The sequence below is a fragment of the Myotis davidii genome, unplaced genomic scaffold (assembly GCF_000327345.1).
Source record: "Myotis davidii unplaced genomic scaffold, ASM32734v1 scaffold902, whole genome shotgun sequence".
Lineage (NCBI taxonomy): Eukaryota > Metazoa > Chordata > Mammalia > Chiroptera > Vespertilionidae > Myotis > Myotis davidii.
The window spans coordinates 3,890,429-3,902,140 of NW_006293951.1; the positions used below are offsets into that span (position 1 = coordinate 3,890,429).

The 11,712-nt window shown below is 44.1% G+C and overlaps 1 protein-coding gene across 1 annotated transcript in view; it reads right to left on the reverse strand.

Annotated features, from left to right (window-relative positions):
• The window catches only part of LOC102775153 (THO complex subunit 4D-like), a 54,969-nt gene extending 43,741 nt beyond the window's left edge, over positions 1–11,228 (reverse strand). Inside the window, exon 1 of the mRNA XM_006767847.1 lies at positions 11,112–11,228. Coding sequence (XP_006767910.1) covers positions 11,112–11,228 — 117 coding nt within the window. The remainder of the gene's footprint in view (positions 1–11,111) is intronic.
• Between the last annotated feature and the right edge of the window lie 484 nt (positions 11,229–11,712).

The window sequence follows — 11,712 nt, forward strand, 5'->3', positions numbered from 1 at the left end:
GGGAATCAAAGGGCGGAGCAAGCAGCTATGGCTGATCCTCAGCCCTGCCCTAAGGGGCCCAGTGTCTCAGGGTCCTGGTAATTGCTGCAAGCACCTCTGAGGGAAAGCCACCTTCAAGTTCTGAGTTCGCCTGCTGCCAGACAGTCTAGTTTCTCCCTGTATCAGTCCTGGGTCCCCAGAGACTTCCTGGAACTGGAGTTCAGAGCAGTCAGGAACTTGTGACTCCCTGCTGATTCAAAAAGACAGCAGTGTCCTCAGGTTCCAGCCCCTTTCCGTGCACGCTTGAGCCTCCGTACCTCTGCACTTCTGCAGCTCCTCTGAGTCTCAGTGTGCCTTTCCCTTTCCTTCTAGTTGTAGAATTTTCACTCAGCCAGCCTTCCTGTAGTTCTGGATGATGTCTGTTTTGTCTTTTCATTGTATTTTTGAATTTTTTTGTGGGAGGCAGCAGTTTCCGATGTTTACCTATGCCGCCATCTTGGTTTCTCTCCCAGATCTTATTTATTGGAGGTTAACTATTCTTAAGGTTAGATATTTACTTTCAATTTCCTGTTGAGAAAAAAAACCAAAGAGGAAAACATGACTGCCAAAACAACAACAACAAAGCAACCAAACCCCTTCAGAAAAACCCACTCATAAATCCTGCATTTTTCAGGACTAAAAACGACCCCAGACAAACTCAGTGTTAGGAGATGGCACTGTACTATCACTGTTAGTCTTTCTTTGCTCTGTGGGTGTAGACATTGGTGGGTGGGAGGGTAGGGGTAGGGGGCTAGAGGGGTTCCTTACTTCCTTATCCCCAGGAAGTAATAATCAACCAACCTACCCTAAATGCAGCATGGTATAACTAGGGTGATCCAGAAAACCTTCCTCCTGTTTAGTTGCCAACCCGATTTAGAGTGAAACCATGGTTGAAAAATCAGAAAATAAGTCCTCTAAACAGAAAGTAGGGAATTTAATTAAATTCTTTCTTAAAAGCACCATCACACTTCTCTGCTCCTGCTAACAGTGTTGTGCATATAACCTAGCCTTTTCTTGTTGTGGGGCCAGGGTGGGTGGGAAGCGGCTTTGGTGAAGTGGAAAGAGAACTAGATTGGGATTCAGAAGCCCTGGGCTCTGTTATGACTATGACACTTTCTAGCTGTGTGGGTTGGATTTGTGCCTGTAACTTGGGTTCTTTCCCTGTAATAGCAGAGCCAATAGAGTCTCTCCCTAGGTGCCTGGGGAACCTCTGAAATGATCTGTGTAAAAGTTCCAAAGGCCACCCCTGCTCCATTCAATTCTAATAAGTGTGGTCGTTTCTCTTTTGAGCCTGTTTCCTACACCCAGTTTATTTTAGGGTCCTTGAGTCTTTCATGCAGAGCTGGAGGGGAGCCCAGACAGCTGCAGAACCTCCAGGCTGATTCAGTTGTTCCCACAGGCTTCATGAACCTGGGCCAGGCTGAAACATCAGCTCTCCTTCTCCCCGGTGACGTTCTCATCTTCAGAACAAGCCTTATTCTTGCTCCCTTCAGTCAATGTCATCTGTTATTTCTTCATTCACTGAGTGAAGACTAGAATAATCTTGTGTCCATCCGTTTCCACCATGCTGTATGTTGGGTGTGAAAGATGCGTGCAGGAATGTTCTTTATTGGGAGTGCCTTCCAAAATATGCCAATCCTTCTTCATTCAAAGCAGATGACCCTCACATACACCAAACCAATTTTTTCCATGCCTTTTCGTTGCACTTAAAATCAAATGGAATTCCAGGCAGCCCCAGGCAGACACAAGTAAAGAAAGAGCTGCAGCAGTGATGCCCCATGAACCTCACAGGATGGGGCCCACACTGAAGAGGGAGTGCTGATATTGGAGTTGAAGCGCATTGGGACAACAAGGATGACAGACAGAAAGATCTACACTCAAGTAGGGAGGTCGGGAATTTTAGGACTCTACACAAAAGCCTCACACAGAAAGCTCTGTGCAATGAGAAAGCTACCTGGGACTGTGGCTCATTTGAAAGTTCAGGAAAACAAATTTCACATAAACAGGAACAGCATAGTTTCAAGGGCAAATAACACCCAAAGCTATTATAAAAGTAACCAGTGGCCTGGTGCATGAAATTCATGCACATTAAAAGGGGATTAATTAGAGGAAATATTTTAATATTGCTATTTGCCCTTTATAATAGAAGTATCAGAGGTGAAAGAAAATCAGTGAATGTATATGAAAATCTTCCTCCTGTCAGAGTCTGGGGCGTGCCACGGGACCCAGAGTCAGGTCCCCGCTCATCTGTGGTGCCTCAAAATTGTGCGCAAACCAGACCCAGCCGACCCCAACCTTGTCAAGCCACGCCAGGCGGGGGAGCGCAGCCTCAGGGCCCCCATCAAGCCCCACAAGGTGGGGGGGGGGCACGGCCTGAGGTTCCCCCAGCCTGGCACCGGGGCAGGGGATGTGGCCTGAGGTCCCCTGTCAAGCCCCACCAGGCGGGGGGCCCAGCACCACGCAGCCTCAGGTCCCTGCTGATTACTCTTTAAGGCTCATTACAGGAACTCAGCCTTTGCTGGGGTGCAACCATCTTGTGTTACAGAATCCCTGCCTCCACTATAGGCACAGCCATCTTGACTATTACAGTGTGATAGTCAATTTGCATATTCCATATTTATTAGATAAGATAATAAGCAAAGTGACATGTGTGGAGAAAATGAATGCATACCAGAAAGATGTGTCCACAACCCCGATAGAAACTATAGCTTATTATTTCAAAATGGGCTGAAAGTGATGCAAGACATGAGGATCATAAATCAGAATTAGAAAAACAGAAATGATGTGACTGAATTCAGGAAAGAATTAGAAATAAAAGCCAAAAAAAGTCAGTTTAGAAATGAATTCTAAACAAGAAGAAACACAGGAACACGTAAACACAATAGATACACCCTTAGGAGAAATGGAGAGTACAGAAAAAAAATTAAAGTGAAATACTTTAGAAAGAAATGTATTTTTTAATTTCAGACAATTCCATGTTAAAAAAAACAACAACCCAGTACTAGATGGAATATTCATGTATTCAACAAAATATATATTGTAGGCCTGTATGTGCCGGATACTGTCCCCTGTGCTGGGACATAAAAGTACCTGCTCTTCTAGTGGAGGGAGCTAGACAATTAACAAACAGCAAGTAAAACTGTCAGAGGGTGGTGAGTGCTGTGGAGGAAAATCAGGGGAGAAGGAGAGGAAGTGCTGGGGTGTGTGTGTGTGTCCCGATTTAAGTAGGGTGGTCAAGGAAGGCTTCACGGAGGAGGTGGCAGAAGTCCTGAGGGAAGCATTGAGGTGAGCCATGCAGATGTGAGGGGAAAAGCACTCTCTTGGGGGAGGGGGACCTGCAAGTGCAAAAGCCCAGAGGCAGGGCTGTGCCTGGGGAGCTCCAGGAGCAGCAAAGAGCCCACTGAGGCTGGAACTGAGGAGATGAGAAGCAAGCAGTGGGTGATGGGGACAGGAGGGATGGGCAATGGAGACAGGAGGGGACAGACTAGGGGGTGTTCAGACTGATGTGAGGACTTCGACTTTGACTCTGGATGAGGTGGGCCAGTGCCAGGCTCTGAGCAGAAGAGTGACTTGAACCAAGGATCCTGAATCCTGAGGCTTCCAGGTGAGAATTGATGGGGCAGTGACAGACAAGGAAGCAGGGAGACCAGTGGGTGTCAGGCAGTGAACCAGGCTGGAGAGAATGGTGGTGCCAATGGGGACGGATGGGGGAGCAGTGGAGAGTAGAGATGTAGTTAGATTCTAAATGTAATAATAGCACAGAATTTACCAGTTGGCACCAGCCATTGTTAAGTGCTTAACTTGAATTAACTGATTTAATTCTCACAAGAACTCTGCAAGGTAGCTAGTACCAATATCCCCAATTCTCACAGACAATCCAAACAACCCCTTGACAAAATTGCCTAATGGACTCATAATAGGTCATCCTAGTTTTTGATGTGCAAGAGTGATTTGAGGGGAAAAAAAGTTTTGAGTGAAAATCATAGTGCTTTGATTTTAATATGTATCTAGACATGTGACCACTGTGTGACTAAAATAACTCTATTAAAAAAAATGCTTCTTAGATTTTGATCAAGACCTCCAGACTTAACACAATGCATATAGTGAGAATGTAATTCCATCAAAAAGGAGACACAAAAAAATAATGTCAAGTTTCCAAATGAGATACCATAAATGATATTCCATTCTCTAAATGTGAGCAGCAATGTGGCAATAACCCCATTCCGGCAGAGGAGCCGTCTCTGTGTGTTAAACCCTGGCAACAAGTGGTGCTAGAATTTTAATTCCTTCCAGAAACACATGCCAGCTGGCATATGAGGCCATCTGTAGTTATGGGAATTACTTTAAAAGTTCATTCAAAATAGGTGTGTAAATAAGGCAGTGTTTTTTTCCTGCTCACTGGGTCCTAATTTTTTCTTTCTTTCTCTCTTTATTGATTAATGTATTACATATGTGTCTTATCCCCCCATTGCCCTCCCCGCCCCGCTCATGCCCTTACCCCCCTGTTGTCTGTGTCCATTGGTTAGGCTTATATGCATGCATGCAAATCCTTTGGTTGATCTCTCCCTCTTACCCCTCCCCTCCCCTATGTTCCCTCTGAGGTTTGACAGTCTGATCAATGCTTCTCTGTCCCTGGATCTGTTTTTGTTCATCAGTTTATGTTGTTCATTATATTTCACAAATGAGTAAGATCATATGATATTTATCTTTCTTTAATTGACTTATTTCACTTGGCATAATACTCCCCAGGACCATCCATGCTGTTCCAAATGGTAGGAGTTCCTTCCTTTTTACAGCAGCATAGTATTCCATTGTGTAGATGTACTACAGTTTTTTTAATCCACTCATCTGCTGATGGGCACTTATGCTGTTTCCAAATCTTAGCTATTGTAAATTGTGCTGCTGTGAACTGAGGGGTGTATATATCCTTTCTGATTGGTGTTTCTAGTTTCTTGGGATATATTCCTAGAGGTGGGATCACTGGGTCAAATGGGAGTTCCATTTTTAGTTTTTTGAGAAAACTCCATACTGTTCTCCACAGTGGCTGCAACAGTCTGCATTCCCACCAGCAGTGAAGGAGGATTCTCCACATCCTCACCAGCACTTGTCATTTGTTGATTTGTTGATGATAGCCATTCTGACAGGTATGAGATGGTACCTCATTTGGGTCCTAGTTTTTACCAACTACATAGATTTCATCAAACACACTCTTCATAGACATGTTTTATAAGAATACTGGAGGCCCGATGCATGAAGATTAGTGCAAGAATGAGCCTTCCTTCCCCTGGCTGCCAGCACAGCTTTCACTCCAGCCCAGAGCTGCCTTTCTGCTGTCATTCTGGCCCAGAGCTGCCTTTCTGCCTTCCCACGCTGCCCAGATGCCCGGAGCAGCTGGAGCGGTATGGAATGCCTGCATCGTTGCCATGGTGACGATACAAATGCCCCGCCCTGCCCCCAGCAGCTTGGCATCTGCATATGCAAATTAATCTGCCATCTTTTTAGGTTAATTTGCATACTCACTCCTGATTGCCTGGTGGGCATTGTGAAGGCATGGTCAATTGCATCTTTCTATTTTATTAGTGTAGATTTTTTTTTTTGGATGAACCTCAAAAATCTTTTTTTTAAAAATTTTTTATTACCAAGGGTATTACATATGTGTCCATTTTTTCCCCCCGCCCTAGACAGTCCCCTAGCCTCCCCTATCCCCCGGTGTCTTATGTCCATTGGTTATGCTTATATGCATGCATACAAGTCCTTTGGTTGATCTCTTACCCCCCTACCTCCTGCCCCCCAACCCTCCCCGGCCTTTCCGCTGCAATTGACAATCTGTTTGAGGCAGCTCTGCCTCTGTATCTATTATTGTTCAAAAGTTTATAGTGGTCTCAATTATCCATGAATGAGTGAGATCATGTGGTATTTTTAAATGCACTTTGGATATTATAAAAAAGTAGGTCAGTTTGCACTTGCAATTAACTTTTGTTATATTTCATTACAGCTCTAATGATATGTTTCTGTACTATTCACCCATTTTTTTTCTTTTTGGAATACGTTTTTTTTTTTCTTATTGAAAAGATATACATGCAAGTCTTATGCAGTTTTCTTGAGGAGTTCCAATTGTCAACACAGGAAGGATAATGAAGTACTATATCAATTGGCATAATTATTATAACAAGCCTCCACTGTATGCATTAAATGAGTTTTAATAACAATGTCAGCCTTTTCCTTCATAATATTTTAGTAAATTGATACTTTAAACAATAAAAAAAGGAGCCCAGCTGGCATGGCTCTGTCGTTGAGTGTTGACCTATGAACCAGGAGGTCATGATTCGATTTCTGGTCAGGGCACATGCCTGGGTTGCGGGCTTGATCCTCAGTGTGGGGCATGCAGGAAGCAGCCAATCAATGATTCTTTCATCATTGATGTTTCTATCTCTCTCTCCCTCTCTCTTCCTCTCTGAAATCAATAAAAAAATATGTATGTACTAGAGATCCAGTGCATGAAATTCATGCACAGGTAGGATCCCTAGGCTTCGCCGGTGATTAGGACTGATCTGTGGGGCGACCAGTGGGGTGGTGTGAGGGCAGTCCCTCCTGGCACCTGCCTTGGCTGGCCTGGTGCCGCCTGCTCGCCAGCCTGCCCCCCGCCGCTGCCAGTCAGAGCCTGCGGGCTGGGGGCAGCTCCTGCATTGACCATCTGCCCCCTGGTAGTGAGTGCATGTCATAGGGACAAGTCGTTCCACTGTTTGGTCAATTTGCATATTAGGCTTTTATTATATAGGAAAAAAGTAGGGCAGGGTTTCCTTCATATAGAATCATTAAAAGTATGGTCCTTTCTTTTCAGGGATACCAACAGAACACCATTAGGAACTGCAATTCTGTTTGCACAGTTTCCTTTCCTTTTAGAGCAGTGGTTCTCAACCTTCTGGCCCTTTAAATACAGTTCCTCATGTTGTGACCCAACCATAAAATTATTTTTGTTGCTACTTCATAACTGTAATGTTGCTACTGTTATGAATCATAATGTAAATATCTGATATGCAGGATGGTCTTAGGCGACCCCTGTGAAAGGGTCGTTTGACCACCAAGGGGTTGAGACCCACAGGTTGAGAACCACTGTTTTAGAAGCTCTGCTCTGGATATCAACAGCAGACACCTAAATTAGGAGCATATAAGCCATTCTAAGGGTCCCTGGTGGCCCAGGCATCATAGTCAATCTATTACAGGACAGGATAATGTACCTCTAGTTCGACTGCAATATTGGTTGATTTACTGTTTATTTTGCACTGAAACCATACATGGGAAGATGAAAACAATTGTCTGGGTGACTGAGGATCTCAGCTTCTCCTCAGGATTAAATCCTGCACATGCTGCTATCCGAACACCTGGGGCACATCAGCAAAGCTTCGGGCGCTGGTGCTGCGGGAGCATTATGGAAGTGGAGTGGCAGGAGGGACCTCTGGGTGAACAAATGTCCAGTGGAAAATGGGGTAATCGTCTGGTGACATGGGAGAGACCAGCCTGACTCAGGGAAGCAGCAAACCTTATTCTGTAATCCCTGATGCAGGGTTCTCGACCAGCTGAAAAGAACCAAAAATTGTCGTCCAGAGAGTCTGAACAGTAGTAGACTACAGTTTTTACTATTTTACCTATAGCATATGTATTGCACCTATAGTAGAAACTCTTTTAAATAACCTCCACTACAAAGAGTCACCATGTTAGCAGACACTGTCCAGCCCTCAGTGGAGTTTAGCTGTGCCCTAGTAAACCATTGAGGAAGTGCTGGGCTCCTTAGAAAGCCTGTGTACCTCTGTGCCCACTGGTTGAGCTGTTTGATTGCCAAGAGTCACTTCATGTTCATTCCCAGGTTTATTCAGTTGCTCTTTTTATTGTAATTATACAATTTAGTGAAACATTCTATAAATGGATAAAATCTGAGTGTGAAAAGAGTTGCCATTTCTATGAAAACCAAGTAAGTGCTTTGGAAAGAATGAAAAAAGTGAAGCTGCCAAAAATAGAAAACTGCTGTTTGATTAGGTGTTGATGAGACAACTTGTGAAAGACTGTAAGGGAAAAAAAAATCCTGAAAACTGTGGGTTCTCGACTCAACTGACTTGTGAGTCTTTAAATGTTCATTCCACTTTAACGATGCACAAGCTGATGATAACCAGAGGGGATGCATTCTGGGTAGGGTGTATGTGAGAACGATGATTCAGTTTGCAATCGATGGGCTCTTATTAAAATGCCTTGGCCTGACTTTAAAATGTGGGCCAATGTACATTTGTATGGGTCAGGTTGAAAGAAAATGACTAAGGTTAAGTATTATTTGATTCATGGTTTTCCATTTAAAACTAACTTTTTATATTAATCAAGCAGTTCATGAAGGGGCATCTTCGGCACTTTACCCAGGCAGGGCCCCTACGGCTCCTTTTGGAGTTCTGGGATGAGGCCCTCTGTTGGGAGAGCTCGTGTGTGCGGGAGGAGCTGAGACACTGGGTGGTCTAGTGACTCCAGTGGTCGGCAAACTCATTAGTCAACAGAGCCAAATATCAACAGTACAACGATTGAAATTTCTTTTGAGAGCCAAATTTTTTAAACTTAAACTATATAGGTAGGTACATTGTTATTAACTTAATTAGGGTACTCCTAAGGCTTAGGAAGAGCCACACTCAAGGGGCCAAAGAGCCTCATGTGGCTCGCGAGCCGCAGTTTGCCGACCACTGGCTGGTCTTTCCACTCCGGCTGTATGAGGTGGAATGGCAGAAACCTTCCCAGGGTAACCGTGTGGCCAGAAAGCTTTGGGGGAGTATGGCAGATCCTCCTGGGTCAGCAGACAGAATCCCAAGCCTTAGGGAAGCCAGAGCAGGTATAAACACGAGAGCTGCCTTGTAAAGCCAAGCTAATATTCTTGCTTGCTGAAAATGAAGGGAAGTGTTTTGACTTTTTCTTTTCCCCCCAATGATTTAGGTTTTAAACTGCAACTGTAACTTGCAATACAATATTTTTTCAGAGAAAGTTTTCCTATGCTATTTAAATACACCTAAATGGCCTAGCCAGTGTGGCTCAGTGGTTGAGCATTGACCTATGAGCCAGGAGGTCACAGTTCCATTCTTGGTCAGGGCACATGCCTTTTTTTTTTAGCTCAATCCCCAGTAGGGGGCGTGCAGGAGGCAGCTGATCAAAGATTTTCTCTCATCATTGATGTTTCTATCTCTCTCTCCCTCTCCCTTCCTCTCTGAAATCAATAAAAAATATATTTAAAACAAAAAAACCTTAAAAAACTTTAGCTAAATGGGCCATGCCCAGAGGGAAGGGGGCAGAGGTAGTTTTCAATATTGTAAAAATAAAAGAAAAATTTAAAAGAAACAGAATGGTCATGTTGTATATAATTGCTAGTTTTACACTAGGTTAGTGGGAGAAATGTAAGCCAGCCCCAAAGTGACTGATTGGCAATAAATACAATTCAAATGACTTATGTCACTATTGCTTTTGGAATCTGCCCTCTCGTTAGGCCTGTAACAATGATTGTTGGAAGGACTTGAGAAGCTTTATCCTTGCAATTCCCCATTACTCCTTGTTTTGTTGTGTACAAACATGGAAAGAATTAGATACACAGAGATGGGCGAGGGGATTAGGTGCTTGGAAAGAAAAGGAATTCTTTCCTCAGCAACTTTTATGTAGAATTAGCAATATCAAAATAAAGGCAATTTTCAATCACCCAAAGTAAATGATCACCCAAATAATGAAGAATCCTAGCATTTACCCTCTTTCTTTCTAACGCTGATAAAGACACCAACATCTGTTGAATCTTCCTAACAGGGACCTCTGTACAAACCAGTTTAAGGGTGCTCTGAGAGGACGAAACATTTCATTAATCACTGTGCGGTATATTTATAAGTTTGTTTTCATCTCTCAGGAAACAGGTTTCTTACCAAAGCACATTTAATAAAACAACCTTTATTTTTATGGTTTTACTGAAGATAAGCTCAAAGTGTTCGACTGACTGCTATAATTCTTTAAAATTAACCACCAGTGAATCATACTCACTTTATATCCTTATCCCAAGTGATTTAGAGTCTGCCTTATTATTTTTGTTTGAACCAGACAGGAAATAGATTTTAAGAATAGAAAATATGGTACTAAAACCTTTCCTTTCAGCCTATATATATTTTTTCAGGTAAACACAGTGCACATCCGGGTAGGACCTTAGAAAACACAGCCTTCATCTCTTAAGAGAAATATATTATCCTATTATGTGTACCTATTGGTATATGTGTTTCAAGCATCTACAGACGTGGAACTGTATTAGGCAACTCGGCCACATTCTGTGGGCCAGCCTGTGGGCACAGCGTCCTCCTGAAAAGACTTCTATGAGCGTCACGGTATTCAATGAGCCTCCACCTTGCTTTACTGCCCTGCCACACATTTTATTTGACAAGTCTCCACATTTTCAAGGTCAGATATATTTCTTATCTGGAATCTTGAGAGATGGTAGCCATGAAAACTCTGCATTGAGATACAAAAAGAATGCCTGAGAGCCACTGCAGCAATGGGCTTTGCCTCAGAATGAAATAAAGTCACGGCCTCAGCGTGCTTGATATCCTGCGGCCCAGTGGGAGGTGTGAGGAGAGCATCCCAATCCTGTACCTGGAAAGACATAAATACCGGGGTAGGCAAAAGTAGGTTTACAATCAGGAGTATGCGTAACAGTTTATTCTTGTCGTACCTGGTGTTTATTAATTACTATATTATTTATTTGTATTCTAACTGGAAACCTACTTTTGCCCACCCCTGTATATATATTTTTAAAAAGGCTTAAATTCCAAACATGGCAATAAAGTGCCTTCTCGTTTCACTCCTTTTTTCTGCTGCAAAAAGCTTTCTTGTTTCCATTTGGTTCACTGCATGGGAGAGGGCTTCAGGGTGGTTAAAAGGATGACTAGTGGTTTCAGGGAGAGGCTCAGGCAAAATCCAGCCGCCAGGGGCCCCTCAAAGGCCTCTGGGCTCCAATGGTTGCCTGACCTGCGTGGGGGCCGGCCAGCCTGAGGATGTTAGTCAGGTGTCGCCCATCTTCTTGATGAGTTTCACCTCCTCACCCAGAAGTGGTTCTTCAGGAAGTCACGGAGCTGAGGGTCTATGTGGGTAGAACCCAGGGCCTGCAGCTCCAAAAAGGCCTGGTTCAGGCTCCTCTCCAAGGCCAGGGCAGCTTCCATGGCGTCCTGAGTTTTACCTGGCATCCTGGGAAGGCTTCAGCACGTCCTGGAAGAGAACATGGCTATGTGCTGGTTTGCATCTTTAAGAGACACTCAATGCCCTTGAACTTCTTTGCCAACTCGTGGAAGAAGTGGCCCATGCCCTCAAGAGCCACATTGTCTTGGTTGAAATAGAAGCCCAGAGGAAGGTAGGTGCGGGAGGCCTGCAGATGCAGGTTGGCCAGGCGGGTGGCCGCAGCCTCTTCCTCAGTGTAATAATTCTGACCGATTTGGGAGCTCACGGTTGTTCGGAAATAAGGAGTTAAGGTAAAACAAAAACAAAAATGGCGTTGTCTGGTTTCGGAGGCTGAGGATGACTGAGGTGGTTCTGAAGGTGGTGACTGGAAAAGAGGTTGGAGGGTGGTCGGAGGCTGGAAGAAGGGACGTCCCTAGGTCTGCTCTGTCCAACCACTGTTGAGGCAAGAGACAGATGCAGGGGGATGCC